The 19752-nt window shown below is 44.7% G+C and overlaps 1 protein-coding gene across 2 annotated transcripts in view; it reads left to right on the top strand.

Moving 5' to 3' along the window:
• Nucleotides 1-19223, top strand: part of GOLGA3 (golgin A3) — a 28985-nt gene extending 9762 nt beyond the window's left edge. For both annotated transcript variants that reach the window (XM_063144145.1, XM_063144146.1), the window contains exons 4-24: nt 280-392; nt 1047-1726; nt 3871-3982; nt 4357-4663; nt 4846-5048; nt 5672-5809; nt 6549-6710; nt 7169-7537; nt 8265-8342; nt 8689-8952; nt 9824-9918; nt 10190-10406; nt 10537-10680; nt 11315-11512; nt 12516-12632; nt 13365-13504; nt 14911-15043; nt 15948-16070; nt 16783-16947; nt 17566-17729; nt 18981-19223. In XM_063144145.1, the coding sequence (XP_063000215.1) occupies nt 280-392; nt 1047-1726; nt 3871-3982; nt 4357-4663; nt 4846-5048; nt 5672-5809; nt 6549-6710; nt 7169-7537; nt 8265-8342; nt 8689-8952; nt 9824-9918; nt 10190-10406; nt 10537-10680; nt 11315-11512; nt 12516-12632; nt 13365-13504; nt 14911-15043; nt 15948-16070; nt 16783-16947; nt 17566-17729; nt 18981-19188 (4130 nt within the window). In that variant the 3' untranslated portion in view covers nt 19189-19223. The remainder of the gene's footprint in view (nt 1-279; nt 393-1046; nt 1727-3870; nt 3983-4356; nt 4664-4845; nt 5049-5671; nt 5810-6548; nt 6711-7168; nt 7538-8264; nt 8343-8688; nt 8953-9823; nt 9919-10189; nt 10407-10536; nt 10681-11314; nt 11513-12515; nt 12633-13364; nt 13505-14910; nt 15044-15947; nt 16071-16782; nt 16948-17565; nt 17730-18980) is intronic.
• Nucleotides 19224-19752: the final 529 nt, after the last annotated feature.

Here is a 19752-nt window from a genome sequence, read left to right on the forward strand (position 1 = left end):
GCTGCTGATACCATCGTCAACAGGATACTAAATGGGATCTGGCCACCATTTGGTACATAATACCCTCCTTTGACTCTCTCACAAAAATAGCTTTGTTTAAATAAGCAGTCTAGTCACTGAAGCAGGCGAAACTGTCCATCTCTGTCCTTTATTCTCGCTTTCACTTCATCCCTGATTTCCCTCCCCCATGGTTCCGCTAAGAAATAATATAATCTACATACGTACACATTCACACAACGCGCATCTAAATAACACCTAAGCCTTTCTTTCATTCTGCAGGTTCAACAGGCTCTTCTCTCCCATTGGAGAAGGAAGAACAAATCAGGCTACAGGCGAGGAGGCGCTTGGAAGAGCAGCTCAAACAGTACCGCGTAAAAAGGCATCAGGAAAGAGTAAGTGGCTAGTGAGCAGATTCTCTAGCACAGCCTTCCCCCACCTGGCGCCATAAAATCATAGAATAGCAGAGTTGGAAGGGGCCTACAAGGCCATCGAGTCCAACCCCCTGCTCAATGCAGGAATCCACCCTAAAGCAGCCCTGACAGATGGTTGTCCAGCTGCCTCTTGAATGACTCTAGGGTGGGAGAGCCCACAACCCCCCTAGGTAACTGGTTCCATTGTCGTACTGCTCTAACAGTCAGGAAGTTTTTCCTGATGTCCAGCTGGAATCTGGCTTCCTGTAACTTGAGCCCATTATTCCGTATCCTGCAGTCTGGGAGGATCGAGAAGAAAACCTGGTCCTCCTCTGTGTGACAACCTTTTAAGTATTTGAAGAATGCTATCATGTCTCCCCTCAATCTTCTCTTCTCCAGGCTAAACATGGACTTGTGGAATTGCTTTGCTTCGTTTCTCATCTCCCCTTATTTTCAGGAGATTCAGAAAGGCATCCTTTGTTGCAGTACTACAACTTCATTTATACGATTGGTGAAAAGCCGGGCAAGCTGATTGCTCGAAAGAAAGACTATCGATTGGTTTTCAAGACTATTTAATGACCGGAATGTGATTCCCTTATACTGCTAATCTTTTCCCCCTTCTTTTGGTCCAACCAGTCTACAGCCAAAAACCGTCTTTCCAGCACCCTTGATCCTGAGCTGATGTTAAATCCAGAGAACTTGCCAAGGGCCAGCACTCTCGCTATGACAAAAGAGTACTCCTTCTTGCGAACCAGTGTCCCACGGGGGCCGAAATTAGGAAGCCTGGGACTTCCGCCACACTCAAAAGAAAGGAAAAGTTCCAAATCCTCCAGGTCAAGTCGGATCCGGTCGCTGGCAGATTATCGAACTGATGACGCAGAGGGGAATGCTGGGGGAACGGGGATGGTTGCCGATTCACCTGGCGGGTCTCTAAAGCAGAATCGAAGCAGCGTGACATCGGTTGTGTCCGAGATCAGGCTGACTCCAGACCCAGATGACCGGCTGGAGAATTCCTCCTTGGCGGGAGACAGCATGTCGGAAATCGATGGGAGCGAAGTAGGAATGAGACTGGATGGCAACGAGAGTGATAGTTCGACCTACAGCAGTGTATCGGGGAGGGGGCCGTACGGCACTTTACTCGGTGCAGAGAGCAGGCAGGGTGTTTCGTTCACGGTCAACGGCCAGGAGATCCCTTTGGATGCTGTTGGGCAATTTCCTTCCATCCGGGAAGTTCTGCAGGCTGCAGCAACGGAGCATAGCCAGGATCAGGAGATCAATGGGGAACCCAGGAGTCGGAGAGACAGCATTTCCAGCAGGTAAAGGGCTTTAAACCTTCAGGGAAGGTTTTTCTGCATGCTGTTTGTCTGCTTAAGAGCTCCTCTGTCTCTGCTGTAGAACGTGCCGGGGCATGTTCTAGGATGCACAAGTCAGCTCACGGAGAGTGTCTCCGTGGCTTATTGTATCAGCCTTGTAAATTAGCTCGCAGAAGTTACTGGGGTGAAAAAAAATTAGCAGACTGTGTTTTGCTCTTAGTGATGGAGGAAGGGAACCATCCACAGCCAGCATACTAATGCAGACTGCTAGTCCCTTAGCAAGCTTATTAAAAAGTCCTTGTACTAAGCTACGGTTGGGCAACTTGTGGTCCTCTATATGTTTGGGCCATTGGCTCGTGGGAGACGTAGGCCAAAACATCTGGAGGGCTACGAGTGGCCAATCTCTGCCCAAAGTGGACTTGCAAAGGAATGACAGAGTGATCTGTCCCTCTTCCACCCATCCGCTTCCTCGCCTGCATGGAATTGTGTGCACTCGCCTATATGAAATTCCTGATCACCTATGGTGACCAGGCAGATTGTTAAACACGAGGCTGTATTACATGAAGGTGTCTAGATGATTGGTCCTTTAACCCAGTACTGAATAAAATCCGCAGGCAGAGAGGGGTCTTTACATAGCTGGTGATGGTACAAATTGCCCCTGAGACTTTTAACTGGTGATGACACGAATTGCGCCTGGGGTTTCTTGCATGCAAAACGCATTTTCTGCCACCGAGTCATTATGGCTCTTCCTCCTTCGGCCTTCTACAAGCTAACTCCGTGCACTCTAAAACTCTCCTGTCTCAGTAGATTGCTTTGGAAAGTTGGTAGGGTTGGAAGCCGATCTTTCAGGGGAACTTGCCTGCTCTTCTGATGTTCTCATTGAACATCTCCGTGATGAAGGATCCTGGGTTTGAAAGCTCTTACTATCCTGAGATGACCAAGTATTCCCAGGCTCTACTAACAGGAAAGTTCCTCTTCAGCACTTCCAACCCCAGAGAATCCTGCATTGAGCAGGGGGTTGGACTTGATGGCCTTATAGGCCCCTTCCAACTCTACTGTTCTATGATTCTATGAATCACATTCAGTATTATTTCTAGGAAGTAGACCTCCAGTCATGTTTCCCTGTCCATAAACCCTCCACTGCCTCTTCTCATACCCATTAAGTACTTAATCCATGTAGAGTTCTTTCCAGCTTTTTGCACGTAACGAGATTCAAGGGTTCTTGCCCTAGTTGTTCTTATCCACTTTAGCCCTTTAAAAACGGGATTACCATTCGGTTCTCAGAAGCTTACTCATCTATGATACTGTCTTAATACCGATGGCTTTCAAATGAAGTGTAGAATTAGCAAGTGGATAATTAGTCAATACTGCTTTGTCTTACTGCTGTTTCCCTCTTTCTTATACATGGAAGCTATCACCAACCTTAAATCACGTTTGTATTGGCTTGGGTGTCATCAGAATGAAGTAAAAGCCTTCTGTTGTATTGAGCTGAAAAATTAGAGCGTCCTTAGGGAAATGCTTGGGGGGAAACCCTGGTCTCTGACAAGCTGTGTAAGATTGATCTTAATAGATCGATATGCTGCTTTGCCATATTTAAAAACTCTCTAGGAAAGGAAAGGAGCCTCTCGTGCAAGCACTGAGTCATCGCTGACTCTTGGAGGGACGCCAGCTTTTGCTGACGTTTTCTTGGCAGGCCTTATAGCGGGCTGGTTTGCCGTTGCCTTCCCTGGCCATTATTACCTTTCCCCCCAGCTAGCTGGGTACTCGGGAGGATGGAAGGCTGAGTCGACCCGAGCCGGCTGCCTGAAACCAGCTTCCGCTGGGATCGAACTCAGGCCGTGGGGAGAGTTTCAGCTGCAGAAACTGCTGCTTTACCGCTCTGTGCCACACGAAGCTCTAAAAACTCTCTAAGTAGTTTACAAATTTATTAATTTATTTCATTTCTATAGTAACAGCAATCTATATACAGTAATGCTGATATAGCAGCAGGGTGGGTGGTGGTATAGACAGATTACCTTGACCTATGTTGGGGGATGAGTATCATAAAACTGTCTATTGCATGTCTAGAACAAATGCAAAATAGCAATGTATGTAACTGGCACAAAATATATGTTAATAAATCAGGTGTGTGCTTTGCCTCTCCCCAGTATATCCATGGGAAGTTCTATCACAGGCACCCATGACGAAATGTTGCAGGTCTTGAAAGAGAAGATGAGGCTTGAAGGACAATTAGAAGCGCTGTCGTTGGAAGCCAACGAGGTACATATGAACTTCTTCTTTTTTTTTGCTGAATATTATTATTTCAATTTATATCCTTCCTTCCTATGATTTCACAAAATCCATGGTGTCTTCCAACATCTAATCAAATGATATCCATGAAAAATTACATCAGTTAAAAAATGACAATGGTGGTAGTGGATTAAAATGGTGCTTCTCCGTCATGTGTTTTGGCCTACAGCTTCCATCAGCTCTCATTAGCATAGCCAGTGGTGATGGATGATGGGAGTTGTAGGCCATCCATCTGAAGGATCACAACCCCTCTTCTTGGTTTCCCAAACCATCTGTGTTGGGCCTATTCTCTCTTAAAGCCATCATGTTAAAATAAAAAAGGGGGAAATGTTGTTTTTGTTCAGGCTCTCAAAGAAAAGACAGAATTACAAGCCCAGCTTGCTGCTTTGAACATGAAGCTTCAGACCCAGACGGAGCACAGTCAGAGCAGCCAGCAGAAACAAGACTCCCTGAACTCGGAGGTGGCCACCTTAAAGCAGTCTTGCTGGGACCTGGAACGAGCCATGGCAGAACTGCAAGCTGCGTTGGAGGCCAAGAACGCAGGCCTGGCTGCTTCCAGTAATGATCTGCAGGTGGCAGAAGAACAGTACCAAAGACTGATGGGAAAAGTGGAAGACCTACAGAAAAGCGTTCTTAGTAAGGATAGCACAGGTGAGTAGGCATGAACTTGTAGTCTTTTAAAAATCCACCACCCTGTATAGACATAACAGCCCTGCTGGGTCAGACCAAAGGTCTATTCCCAGGGTGGTCCTGGGATTTCAGATGTCCATATCCCCTTTCCCCTGATGGCCAATTATAAACTCCTTTGATTTTGATTTTTCCTTGGCTTTTAGTTCATGATCTCCGACAGCAGCTATCATCTTTACAAAGCCAGCTCCAGCAGGTGCAGTTGGACCGCACAACGTTGGCCAATAAGCTGAAATCGTCTCAAGCAGAGATTGCATCACTGCAGAAAGTACGGCACTGGTACCAGCAGCAGTTGGCCGTGGCACAAGGGGCAAGAGTTAGACTGCAGAGTGAGATGGCAAATATACAGGTAAATGTAACTCCCCTCTCTATCTTCTTCTTAAATGTCTGTAGCACTTTTCAGTGCTATCTAGGTTAGGCAAAGAAAGAGAGAGTTGACCGAGGCCAGTGACTAAGCTTCACGTATTGGGGGTCTTGAGTGTAGTACATGACGTATTTCAAGAAACCATTGGGTTGGATCCAATGTTAGTCCTAGAATCATAGAATCATAGAATAGCAGATTTGGAAGGGGCCTACAAGGCCATCGAGTCCAACCCCCTGCTCTACTTAGACTAGATCCATTGAAATGAATGGGATTTTCATTAGTCATGACTAATTGAAACCTCATTCATTTCAGTGGGTGTACCTTTAAGTAAGACTAACATTGGATTCAACCTAGGGATGTTTCCGTAATAGAATGTGCCCGTGGGAGCTGCAACAAAATGTTGCAGTGTTGAGTGTTCCTGTTCAGGATGCTCCATTCCATTGTAAGCTGCCAAATGCCATTTTTCTTGACAGAAAGGCAGCATACAAATCGAATCAATAAATATTAATAATATTTCTCTCCCTGCTTGACCCCCTTTTGAATTGCTGTTAACAAACATTTGGAATATTCGTAGTAATTACTCCCCCCCCCTTCCTTGTCTTCCCAAGGCTGGTCAGATGACCCAGGTAGGCCTGTTGGAACATCTCAAGTTGGAGAACGTAACACTCTCCCATCAGTTAACGGAGACTCAACACAGATCCATCAAAGAGAAGGAACGGATAGCAACGCAGTTGCAAAACATTGAGGTAATGACTGTGTGTATTTCATCAATTAAAGGATATGATTTTTAAAATTTCCTTATTGGAAGACCTCTTGCCCGTTTTTGTTTTGTAATTGTATACACATAATAAATGCTTGTATGCATTCAGTTATTCCAGTAAATGCAGTGGCTTGAAGCAGTTTGGTTCAAATAAATCATAGTTAACATTAACCATGATTTGTTGATTCAGACGAAACAACAAGCTGCAGTTCAGCAAAACCGGAAGCAGATATTTCCAAACTCCCAAGACTTGCTTAGACGTTTTCACGTCATGCTAAACTATGGCTTCATGTTCGATCTAATTTCTGCATCAGTCTGCGATTAACCAACAACAACAATACACACCAAACTTTTGTATTTATTTTTGTATGCAACTTTCCCCAATATACACAGTTTTGTATGCAATCTTTGGGCTGAGAGCTGCATTGCAGAATTTGGAGATAACTGTTAACTGGGTTTCCCAGATATTAAACTGGGAAGTGCAACTTAGATTGGTTCACTTAAACTTGAAGATGTAATAAAATTCTCCCCTGAGATCAATACTGACTGAGATCAATACTGGCCTAAGGAATCACTGCTTCAGAGCTCAGCCATCTTGATAAAGGATGGAGTGATGCATTATGATAGAGTACAGGACTGGTTCGTTCAATTTCCCACTATTTTATAACATTGTGTTGGCAGCTTCCTCTTTTCACATACTGACATTAACTACTTCTCTTGAACAGGCTGACATGTTAGACCAGGAAGCGGCCTTTCTCCAGATTCAGGAGGCTAAGACCATGGTGGAAGATGACTTGCAGAGAAAATTGGAGGAGTTTGAGGATGAGAAGGAGCAACTTCAGAAAATGGCAGATTCTGCAGCAATGCTGGAACAGGAGCTAGAACAGGTAGATGCAATGTGTAGACCTCAGGACTTTCCTAGGAAGCTAATTAAGTAAGTAAGGGTGCAATCCTATGCATGTTTAGACTGTAATAAGTCCTACAAGCTGGCTGAGGAATGTTGGGATTTGTAGGACTTATTTGTGTCTAATCATGCATAGGATTGTGCCTTAAATAGTAAAAATCAGCAACCCATGAAGCGGGGATCATGAAACAGTTGCATTCTTAATGAAGCAACAGATGGCAGAGAGGTTGTAACTGCAGCTTCTGTTCACCAAATATATTTCAACCAGGGTGTGCAATATTGTATCTCCTCCAGAAGGCTGTTTCAGAGCTTTGGGGCCACCCCAGAAAAGGTTCTGTTCTTCCCTGATACTGATGCAATACCTTAAGTGCTGGAAGGATGAGAGGTGTACATTGATACAGGGAGAGGATCCTAATATATTTTGTATGTTCTTCCATTCAGATGAAATTGACATTGCATCAACGAGATCTTCAGGTTGAGGCTCTGCAGCAGGAGCAGCTGGATCTCATGAAACAGTTGACTTCCACTCAAGAGACACTGCAGACCAAGGAGCAGTCCCTGGGGGACCTTCAGACCTGTTACGACGAGCTAGAGGCCAGGTGGACGGAGTTGCAAGAGGATGCCACCTCGAAGGACGACACCATCCGATATTTGCAGAATGAGAAGATTGTCTTGGAGGTAGCTCTGCAGGTAGCCAAAGCAGGCAAAGAAGGACTCGAAGAAGGAGTCCAACGTTTAGGAGACAACACTGAATTGGCATCTGATGTTTTGGAGCAACTGAAGCAAGAACTAGCCATAAAGTCAAGTCAGGTAATATAATACACTCGTGTGTGTGTGTGTGTGTGTGTGTGTGTGTGTGTGTTTAGAATCAATGAACAAGTTGACCAGGAGTTCCTATGGTGAAAATGTTTATGAACATTCCATGACTTCCCAATGGAATGAATACATGTGTAGCAGATCTACCATGTTAACAGAAAACATTAATACTCTCTTATGTCTGATCAGTGATTGGAGATAGCCGACGAAGAGGCTTGTGGACCGGATGGGGCATGTCTAGAACAGGCCATGTATTTGGTACCTAAGAGCATGTGCAAATGCCGCTGTGTTTTTAAACTTTTTCAAGATTGCAAACTTAAGATCTGGAAATACTTTTTATAAACTGGGATTCTCACGCTTCTAATAAGAGCTCCAAATCTTTATAAAACAGTTTATATATAAAAATTTCAGTAGTTATCCATATTGAAAGTAATGGTGTATAATTTGGCTTGTAGATAGCAAATTAGTTTGCTTGCAATGAAGGAAGTTCAGATGCTGCTGTCCCCCTTTATCTTTATCTTGGATATTTAAGCTTCAAATTCTATTCTGATCATTGCCATTAATTTTTTTTCACTGCATCTACATACTCTTTGTGAGCGTGTATTGGGGATATTGCATCCCTGGGGAGACTTTTGCTCTGAACACCCCAGAACTATTCTCTTTCCTAGTTCTTGTCTTGTGCCCAGGTATTGTTGAGATTATTATTATTTTTCCCCAATAGGTGGAAAATCTTCAACATGAGAGTGCTAATCTCAAGAAGCAGACACAGAAGGTGAAGGAACAATTCCTGCAACAAAAGGTGTGTTCTAATTATTCCAATTTTGGGGGGGGAATGGAAAATACTTTGCGTTTTTCTTAATTGCTCTGTGTTCTGATGTAACCCTAGCGTAAAAAAAAGATACTTGCAGTTAAATGCCAAATTTGCCTGCTTACAATTACATTGGCTCCAATTTTATTTATGCAGCAAAGATTGATTCATGTCTTGCTTGGATTAACTTTGCTTAACATTTTCCTTTGCATATTTATTTTATTTATTTAAAACATTTCTTATATAAATATGATACATATACAAGTGTAAATCGTAGTCTTGTATCCGCTAATAACTCTTTAAAAAAATACTAGTATCTCATTTTCTTGATGCCCAGGTGATGGTGGAAGCTTACCGCAGAGATGCAAGTTCAAAGGATCAGCTAATCAGTGAGTTGAAATCTACAAAGAAGAGGCTGGACTCTGAAATGAAAGAGTTAAAACGGGAGCTCCTTCAGCTTCAGGGCGAGAAGAAATCGGTGGAGGTGGAAAACTCAAGACTGGCGAAGGAAGTGTCTCGGGTTCAGCAGCAGATAGAGGAATTGGAAAGCCAGCTTCAGACAGCACAGAGAGAGCGAGATGGCATGGAGGCAGAGCTGCAGGTGTGGAGGAAGCCGAAACTGTCTTGTTTAAGTTTCATGATAATACTTCAGATCAGTCTGTTCGAATAAGTTGCTTTCCATTGGGGCTCCCTTTGGAAGATACCATGACCAGAACGAGGCTAGCCTCTTCCACCAGGCTCACACAATCTCCCCTTCTCCAGCAGAGCCTTCCAGATCAGAAGCTTTTGCTTCAGTTAACCACAGTTTAGCGTTATGCCTGGATCCTAAACTATGGTTAACTTTAAATCATGATTTAAAGAGAGAGCTAGTGTGGTATAGCGGTTAGTATGTTGGACTGGCACTTGAGAGATCTGGGTTCTAGTCTCCACTTGCTGGGTGACTTTGAGCCAGTCCTCGACTCTCAGACTAACCTACCTCACAGGGTGGTTGTGAGATAAAATAGAGGGGAAGAGGACCGTGTAAGCCGGCTTGGGTTCCTTACGAGAGGAAAGAAGATGGGATATAAATGTAATAATAAATAAATAATGAAGTGGCCTTGTTTTAAACAAACCATAGTTGATATTAACCAAAGTTTGTTGGGGGTTCAGACAACACAACAAACTGCAGTTAATAAAAAATGGAAACAAATGTTCTGTGCTCCTCGTGACCACAGCTCATGTCCAAATTTGGCCAGAATGGTGAACTGGATAGACTTTAGAATTGTCTAGGAATGCATTTCTGAAATGAAACACATTGTTGTTACTTTCCCTGTGCTCGTGGGGTAGGCTGTGGGCTATGAATTAACACATTTGAGTTTATTTACTTAACACATCCCTGTTACCAAATACACAAATTTAAGCCCTTGGAATTACAGAATACGTAGCTTATACTCATCCTTTTTCTCTCTGTCTGTCTCTTCCATTCATTTCAGTCTTTAAAGTTTGACAGAGAGCAAATGTCTGCTCTTGCTGAGATGAATGAAGCATTAAAACGGCAGGTTGATGAAATGCAACAGGAGACGAAAATGTGAGTACGACTTGCTTAGCAGAGTCCTGTTAACGAATATTCCTCACCTTTGTTCATCAAATGGCCTTCCAAAAGCCGCCTAATATGCTTGTGGGGTCATATTGTATAATATTGCTTCTATCTGTGTTTTATCTGGATTTCGCATACCCATAGCATTGTGTAGTCCTAATGTTTGTGCGCTAGTCCCCCATAAGCCATAATATTTAGCTCAAAATGCTTACCCACAGTGGCTTAGCGTGTCGTCTGAACAGGGTTTTCGTGTTGGTTTTAGGGCCATTACTGAGCAGAAGCAGAAAATGAAGCGGCTGGGATCAGATTTGAGCACTGCCCAGAAAGATATGAAAGCGAAGCACAAAGCCTACGAGAATGCAGTTGGGATCCTCAGTCGCCGGCTGCAGGAAGCCCTCACCGCAAAGGAATCGGCCGAAGCAGAGCTGAACAAGTTAAAGGCGCAAATCACTGACGGTGGAAATAGCCAGGCTGGTTTGGTAAGCAAAATACCTGGGCAGGGCATCTTCTTTCACTAAAGAATATACTTTTTTCACTAAAACTATCATGTTCCTTCTCTAACTGAGATGCTAACAGAGCTCACGTCTCTCTCTTCCTCCACCCCTTTAGGAAAGGATTCAAGCTCTGGAGACGGAATTGCAGACTGTCTGCCACAGTAAAATGGTACTAGAAAAAGAGCTGCAAGAAGTAATTTCACTCACCAGCCAGGAACTGGAGGAGTACAGAGAGAAAGTCCTTGAACTTGAAGATGAGGTACTTGTTTTGACTTCATAGAATCATAGAATAGCAGAGTTGGAAGGGGTCTACAAGGCCATCGAGTCCAACCCCCTGCTCAATGCAGGATGATCACCTGCTTGGAACAGTGCTGCTTCAGCAGACTGGATGCATGTAACTGATCTCTTGGCCTGGTCCCATCCAGGGGAGGAGGCATTCTAGCATCTTGCCCACCCTCCACCCCTCAAAACCTGAAACCAATTCTGCTTTAGGGAAGTCACATTTTCTAGGCTTTAACTATTCCATCTGCGATCTGGGGATAATGATGACTTACCTTACAGCATGGTTAGGATTACAACAAGTTAATTTACGTGAAGCGCTTTGAACATTCAACAGTAAGGCAAGGGGCTTCCCAGCATTAGGGAAAATCCAAAATAGTGCTTCAGATTTGCATTTTCTCAAGCTGAGTAAAGTTTTTGGATGAAAAGAAAACTGATTTTACACCTCGGTACGTAGCTATGCAAACTGGGTGATCAGTGTTCTGAACTGATACAAGGATGGTGCTAAAATACAGCTCAGGAACATCTGTGATGGGTTAATTTGTGCCCTCCTCTATTGTTTGTCATCACTTCGTAGCCCTTTGGTGGTAATAATTGTTCCTATGGTTTCTCAGCTGCAAGAAGCCAGGGGCTTCCGGAGGAAGATTAAACGTCTGGAAGAAATGAACAAGAAGCTCTCCCTCGAACTGGAACACGAACGTGGAAAGCTCACTGGTCTTGGCCAGTCCAACGCTGCTCTGCGGGAACACAACCGCATCCTCGAAACAGCGTTGGCCAAGAGGGAAGCAGATCTGGTACAGCTGAATCTTCAGGTAGTCCAAAGCATTATTGCTCTGAGTTGGTGTCATAACCTGATTCTGGTTCATTGGGTCAGCAATTCATGAATAACATGTGTGCTGCAGCAGGAACGTGTATTATGCTGCTGGCTTTTCAAACTGTAGGTCCATTTAACCTCCCATTGGGTAAAATCCAACCGAAGTCCTACTTAAGGACTAACGCTAAGTAGGACTTAGGTTGGATTTTACTCATTGGCAGCAACCCTCCAAGGACTCCGATGGAGCTCTTTCCCATCCTTGCATCCTGAGATCTTTTAACAGTAGGCCCCAGAAATTGAACCTGTGGACTTCTCTATGCTTATTTATTTATTACATTTCTTTACCGTCCAATAGCCGAAGCTCTCGGGGCAGTTCACATCAATCAGATCCGTAACATACAGTATAAGATGCATTCTAAGAATTTAAAGGATAAAGCTACTATATAAAATGAAGTAAAAACCAGAATAAAACCTAAAAGCAATGCAGAGATTTAGAATACAACAACAGATTTAAAATCACAGAGCTAAAAGACCAAAATGCCTGGTAAAATAAAAAGGTCTTCACCTGGCACCAGAAAGAGCACAAAGTAGATGTCAGACGAGCCCCTCTGGGGTGTTTGTGAAAATCCATGCATGGTTTTGTGCATATTTTTCCAAATGTATGCATCAGTTAAGTGCATCATTAAAATGTACGGATTCTTCTCCCATTGATTAAAGCGTGTTCAGGCATGTTTTTCCAAAGTCTGCATTTTTATGCATTTTCCAATATATACATGCTGTCAAATGCTTCCCCACCCCCACTCCACCAATCACATTGCAAGCTCAGAAGTGTACGGATTTCGACCACAGATTACATCCGATTCTCCGTTCAGCCTGGAAGTTGCGAGCTGAGTAAATCCTGATCAAAACCAAACTAAAACTAGTTTCTCATACATCCCTCTGCACTACAACATACTGCTTGGTTTAAGCCGTTCACATTTTTATTTTTTGTGATGCCCCAGGTCCAGGCGGTTCTGAAGCGTAAAGAGGAGGAAGATCAGCAAATGAAGCAGCTCATTCAAGCCTTGCAAATGGCCTTAGAAAAGGAGAAGACAAAAGTCAAAGACCTTAAAGAACAGGTAAGAGTCTTGAAGTCTTGTCCACACCACTGGGTACCATGTGTATGGGAAACATCTACCACTGGGTATGTGTGTATGGGAAATACTTACAAGAGCAGGCTCAGTTAAGCACATCAGCAGCCATGAGCATGCCACTGAGCCCACACCCCCAATAACCCCAACCAATCTGCAATATAGAGATGATGATACTCCCATATAGCATCCAGGATATACACACACACACATGCGGGCGTGCATAAAGGCTCGTGTTGTAACTTGAGCACAGTAAAATAGATGGATAGAATTTCATAAAAATACAATAATAAAACACACACATAAGGAGGCGAACGCCGAAGTAAACAAGTAGGTTTTCAGAGCCTTCCTAAAAGCCTGCAATGCTGGGCCCTGATGGAAACCCGTTCCAGAGTTGTGGGGCCACTCCGGAGAAGGCCCTCTCTTGTGTACACGCCCACCTAGTTTCCCTTAAAGGTGGTCAAATGGGAAGGGCCTCTGTTGCTGTTCTTCAAGCATGGGCAGCCTGATATAGTTGAAGGCAGCTTGGTCCCAAAGCATTTAAGTCTTTATATAGAGTATATTTATAGTGTGTGTGTGTGTCGACACCCAGAGTACACACTTACAGTTTAAAGAGAGATGCAACACACATGGGGTTGGGGGGAAGAGGCAGGGATAAGAGCAGGATGACTGGGATATAATAATACACCAGTGCAATAATTACGGAACTTGCCATTGCAGGTCGCAACAGCCAAAGCTGAAGCAGGGCACAATCGCCGTCACTATAAAGCTGCTGCTCTTGAACTCACCGAGGTTAAGCGAGAGCTCCAGGCCAAGGAAGTGCTCATCCAAGCCCTCCAGGTTGAAGTAGATAAACTGCAGTGAGTACCGCAATGAAACTGAAAGGCTACATTTCTAAGAAGGTGTATAGTTGGTTGCTTCCGATGAGGTTGCGTGACTGCTTTATATTTTCTTATTTTTAGAAGAAAACACAAGCCCTGTTCATGTGTTACCCGTACAAATAAGGGGGGGGGGGGTGAAGGCACACCGTTGGCTCTGCCCCTATTTAATTTAATTAATTAATTAATTAATTAATTACATTTATATACCGCCCCACAGCCGAAGCTCTCTGAGGGCTGTTTACAACAATTAAAAATAGTAAACATTAAAAGTATACAAAAATTTAAAAAAACATAAAAACAGTATAAAAACAACAGTATCCATTTAAAAACAACAATTCTGGGGTCCATTAAAAACAAACTTAACGTTGTTAAATGCTGTTAAAATGCCTGGGAGAAGAGAAAAGTCTTGACGTGGCGCCGAAAAGATAACAACGTTGGCGCCAGGCGAGCCTCATCGGGAAGATCATTCCACAGTTGGGGGGCAACCACTGAGAAGGCCCTGTCCCTTGTTGCCATCCTCCGAGCTTCCCTTGGAGTAGGCACTCGGAGGAGGACCTTAGATGTTGAGCGCAGTGTACGGGTAGGTTCATGTTGGGAGAGGTGTTCCATCCCTAGCCCCATCTGACTATCTGGCTCCTCTCCCTGACCTGCATACGTTTGGCAAAGGTCTGATGGGGGAGCTGGCTGAACTTCCAGAGGCTCCCAGTCTTGCACAGCTCTCAATCACAGGGAGGAACCTACCCAAGTATGGAACCTACCCTTCACCACTTTGCCCAACATGTGGAGATGGGCAGCATTTTGGGCATGATCACCATGTGACCAGGAAAGGGCAACATCGGTGGCTTTTCACAGGAACATAGGAAGTTGCCTTGTACTGAGTCAGACCCTTGGTCCATCTAGCTCAGTATTGTTGACACTGACTGGCAGCAACAGCTTCCCAGGGTTTCAGGCAGATGTGTGTGTTTTTTCCAGCCCTACCTGGAGATACTTGGAATCAAACCTGGGGCCTTCTGCATCCAAAGCAGATGCTCTACCACTGAGCTACGCCCCCTCTCTCCTGGCTTTATCCACTGCAGTGATCTCTGTTAAGCCAGCTTTAAATTAGCTGGGTGCTCAGTTTGCCTCATTTTGCAAAAAATGCTGCGGGTGCTACCTGCTTTATGTTCTTCTGTCTCCCATTTACATTTCGTACTAGGCGGTTGCCATCTCTCTCTTTCATTCTAGCAATAATCGAATCTTGCTTTACAATGTAGCAGACAACCTTGGACAAGTCTTTACTATTGCAGATGTCTCTTGTTTCTCCCCGCCCCCATGCTCTCGAAGAAGCAGTACATCACACTCTGAGAACTGTGGTATCCTCAAAGACTCTTGTCTTTTTGTCCTAGGGTTGAAGATGGGAAGCATTCAGAAGAAGTGTCCCAGTTCCAGCAAGAGTTGGAGGAAGCTCGGTCCCAGCTTCAGCTTCTGCGGAAGCAGCTGGATGAGCAACTCAGCAAGCAGCCTCAAGAGAATCAAGAGGTGAACACTCAATATTATCTTTATTGAATGTGATTTGATAGAAAGCATAGCATGCCGAAGCTATAATACAGGGGTGCTGAACCCTTTTCAGCTAGAGGGCCAAATTCAGTGTTTGAGAAGCCCTTGGGGGCCACATTCCAGTGGTGGGCAGGGCCCAAAGGAAAAAAGAGGTGGGGCTAAAATACCAGGATCTTTGAGAGTAAAGCTCTTACTGCCAGCAACTAAGCCTTTGGAAAGACATCTCAATCTTTTGAGAATTGGGGGTGGGTGAGGGTGGGGATAATCCACAAGGGTTATGCAAGGGTTAAACAACCAACCTAAAACAGACCATGGGTTATGTGGGGGTTGTTTAGCCATCGCAAAACCCACGCTTGCCGGGTTCACATGAAACGACAAGAATTAAGTTGGGCTTGCCTGTTTGAAATAGTGGCTGCATGTGCCCCACATGCGCCGCATCCTCACAGTGTGTTAAATAACCCACAGGGAGGTTGTTGTGTTGTGCGAACAGCCCCAGTCTAAAGCAGCTGCCTTTGTTCCTGTGATCGTTCACATTCCACTGAATACCTCTGAGGGAGAGGTCTGCAGTGGGGAAGGGTTCTTGCCTTCATGCCCTACTGATGGCTTCTGGAGGCATTTGGTTGGCCACCTTGGAAAGCTGGATCCTGGACTAAGTAGACCTTTGATCTGACCTAACAAGGCTGTTCCTATGTTTTTAGTGGGGTGGGGGGATTATCATACCCAGAGGAATCTATTTTGCTGTGCCACAGCCTAAAGCTATGTTCCTGTGCACCATTTAACTGTTTAAATCATACTGAACTTTGGTGGGGATATAAATTGCTCATTTGCCTGATCAGCTTTTGAAATAACCTGTTTTCTTTGTGGGGTTTTAACGCCTTATGTGCAGGTCGAAGACCTCAAGTGGGAAGTGGAACAGAAAGAGAGAGAAATCCAAACCCTGAAGCAGCAGCTAGACCTGACAGAGCAACGCAACCAGAAGGAGTTGGAAGGAGTACAAGTCGTCCTCCAGGTACTTTACAGACCTAGAATGTTTTGGACTGCAACTCAAGCAGGGATTAAAGGAGTTGTATTCCAAAGCATCTGGGGGTCACTAGGTTGCCTACACCTGCTGTAGATCCATTCTTTTGGAATATCTCATCAGTTGTAGCCAAGAGATATTAAATAAGGTACTAAATAAATAAATTTAGATACAGATTGTTTGAATGTTCCAACCCTTCAGCTGAGGTCAAATTTGTTTCAGACTAGTAAGACTAAGAGTGCAATCCTATGCATGTTTAAAGGAAAGGAAAGGAACCTCATGTGCAAGCACTTGAGTCATTGCTAACTCCTCGAGGGATGCCTGCTTTCGCTGACGTTTTCTTGGCAGACTTTATAGCGGGGTAGTTTGCCGTTGCCTTCCCCAGTCGCAGTTACCTTTGCCGCAGCTAGCTGGGTACTCATTTTACCGACCTCGGAAGGATGGAAGGCTGAGTCGACCTGAGCTGGCTGCCTGAGAACCAGCTTCCGCTGGGATCAAACTCAGGCTGCAGCAACTGCCGCTTACCACTCTGTGCCACACGAGGCTCAAATGCATGTTTAGATACCAAAAAAGTCCTACAACTCCCAGCATGCCCCAGCCAGCCAGTTTCCCCCCTTCTATTTAAGCATGCATAAGATTGTGGCCTCCATTATAATCCGTGAATGCAACTAAACTCTTTCTTTGATGTATTCACTCTTTCTAGAATATCAAGGCAGAATTGGAAATGGTCCGGGACGATTTGTCCTTAACCCAGAAAGACAAGTTCATGCTTCAGGCAAAAGTGACTGAACTGAAGAACAGCATGAAGTCTCTACTACAGCAAAACCAGCAGCTGAAGCTGGACTTGAAGCATGGAAAGATGAAAAAGGTATCCTAACAGAGCAATAGGCCTTTCCACTTAGAATTCTGAGTCCTAGTATCTTGAAGGCCTCTAAAGTGGGAGAGCCCACTACTTTCCTAGGTCATTGGTTCCATTGTCGTACTGCTCTAACAGTCAGGAGGCTTTTCCTGATGTCCAGCCAGAATCTGGCTTCCTGTAACTTGAACCCATTATTCTGTGTCCTGCACTCTGGGAGGATCAAGAAGAGATCCTGGCCCTCCTCTGTGTGACAACCTTTTCAGTATTTGAAGAGTGCTATCATGTCTCCCCTCAGTCTTTTCTTCTCCAGGCTAAACATGCCCAGTTCTTTCAGTCTCTCCACATAGGGCTTAGTTTCCACCCCCTGATCGTCCCTGTTGCCCTCCTCTGACCCCCTCCAGCTTATCTGCATCCTTCTTGAAGTGTGGTGCCCAGAACTGGACGCAGTACTTTTGTTGCTGTCATCCGTTTTGGTCCATCATGGCTGCTGTGATGCTTCCTGAATTTGGTAGCTCCCTGGGCCTAGCAGAGCCTGATCAACAGGGAGGGTGACTTCAGTATGCTGAGTTTCACCCTGAACATTAGAGAAAGCTGCTACTTATTGCTGGGTTGCTTTTCTCTTTAAAGAGAAAAGAACTGAAGGGAGAGACAAATTCTTCAAATCCTGTGACTCCAGTGAAGATTCCAGACTGCCCTGTCCCTGCAGCATTGCTGGAAGAGCTGTTGAAACCCCCATCAGCTGTGAGTAAAGAGCCCTTGAAAAACCTCAACAGCTGTCTCCGGCAACTCAAGTGAGTAAAATTCTGTCTCTCTCTCTCTATCTCTCTTTTTTTTTTAATATTCTAAGTGTCAATTTCTAATTGGCCCATTTGTACCTGGAGATGTTTAAGTGAGTTTCTCCATTTGTGCAAGGCCTCAAATTCCCTGTTTCCTTATAACAGAAAGTTCAGGTGCTGATTTCCAGTTAGCAGCTATGATGACCAACCTGGCTGCTGTCGAGAAAAAAAGTCAGGAGCTCTTTAGGTCTTACTTGTGTCTATAAAGAGATAGTAGCCCTGGTTTTTGCAGATAATGTTATATCTTGTTGTGTGGCCTCACTGGTGAAGGCAAATACCTGAACCCAAAACCTTTGCATGGAAGTGGCAAGACGAAGTCATGGCAGGTGGAACCTCCCCCAAAAACATTGCAATATGGAGTACTCCTGTTCCAGATTCCAACTACTCTGTTCCATCTCTCCCCACCCCTGGTTCCACACCCTGAACCATTAGTCAGCATGCCGTGACCACTGTACTCAGGACTATCATTGAGGTTTTCCCTCCCCTTAAGCCCCCCCCCCAAAAAAACCCACCCTTTTCTTTGTACTTCTCTGAACTTCCAGGTTCCCCTATCCCGGCTAATCACCTTCCTCTTGGGCTTAAATGGTGCCATTTTGGCTACTCTGAGAATTGAGTTTGCTGTTAGTATCTATGAGATGGGGGTGGGGACTCCAGGCTGTGGGCCAATTTTGGCCCTCCTGGTGGCCCAGTCTGTCCCTCTGGAACCCCCCATCCTTTCCCCCCCAACTGCTGGTGGTTTGATCATTTCCCAGGTTTTTCCACAGTCCCCCCCACCACATTTTTAAAGGTAGGAATGCCTCTCCTAAGTCTAATTTACTGTCAGTAAGAGCTTGAAGTTACCACATAGTGGTATTTTGGGGTGTTTGGGGCCTCACTCCTTTTGCCCTGCCCACTACTGCGCTCCCCCCACCCTCCGCGAGAGCTTCTCTGAAATTGAATCCGGCACTCGGGCTGAAAGAAGTTCCCCACTCCTGATGTAGGATTATGGTAGCAAAACAATATGTTCATATCTGGAGGGAATCTGTCTCTGGGAAGCGCCTGTGGAAGAGGAGTGCTTCCTTTATGCACCGCTTGCCAGCTTTCTGAAAGCATCTGGTGGCCACTGTGGGCTTGCTGGTCTCAATGAACTTTCCCCCCTGATCCAGTAGGGTTCTTCATATGTTCTTCTTCTCTCTCTTCCCCCGCCCTCCAATTTGCTTCCCAAAGGCAAGAGATGGACAGTCTTCAACGACAGATGGAAGAGCACACAATAACAGTCCATGAATCCATGTCTTCATGGACCCAGATAGAAGGGCAGTTAACGGACCTTACTTCTAACTACCCTGCGACTGCACCAGGCAACCAAAATCTTTCCGTTGTAGACCTGAGGGAACATAATCTAAGCGCTGGTGAAAAGGAAGAACTCAAGCAGTGACCTCACTGGCTGTTGTTTTACTTCTTAACTGCTTTATGTACGTACAAATCTTTATCAATGCTATTTATTTTTTTGATCTTGATTTTTAAAAAGCAAGTTTTAGAATTCTCCATTTGTTTCTTCTTTTAAGAGGCAAAATGTTTGAAAGTAATGCTTTTATTAACATTTCCTTAACTCGGTCAACCGTACTTGAGGAAAGGTAGCGATTCAGTTGGCGCAGGGGAAGAGATGTATTATCTAGTCCATCAAGAAGTCTTCAGAGAGGACTAAGCAGTCTTCTTCACCCCGTTCAGTCATGGCTAGAGAGATAGAATTTGGTCGCGAAGCTGAACTGGCTTCCTGAGTTCTTCTACTTTTGGTTTGGTTTGGCAAACAAGTTTGATCCATGTATCCACCAGGCTAGTGATTGTCTTGAACGGAATCAGCAACAAACTTTGTTTAGACGCACCCTTGATTGATGCATAAGGGTAGCAGGCGACCAGTGCAAACCAATAACTTCTCAGTGGCTATGAATCTCGAAACCACCCACTCTGAAGTAGTTCCATTGCATCAGTCGGATCTACT

Source organism: Elgaria multicarinata, chromosome 18, assembly GCF_023053635.1.
Source record: "Elgaria multicarinata webbii isolate HBS135686 ecotype San Diego chromosome 18, rElgMul1.1.pri, whole genome shotgun sequence".
Taxonomy (NCBI): domain Eukaryota; kingdom Metazoa; phylum Chordata; class Lepidosauria; order Squamata; family Anguidae; genus Elgaria; species Elgaria multicarinata.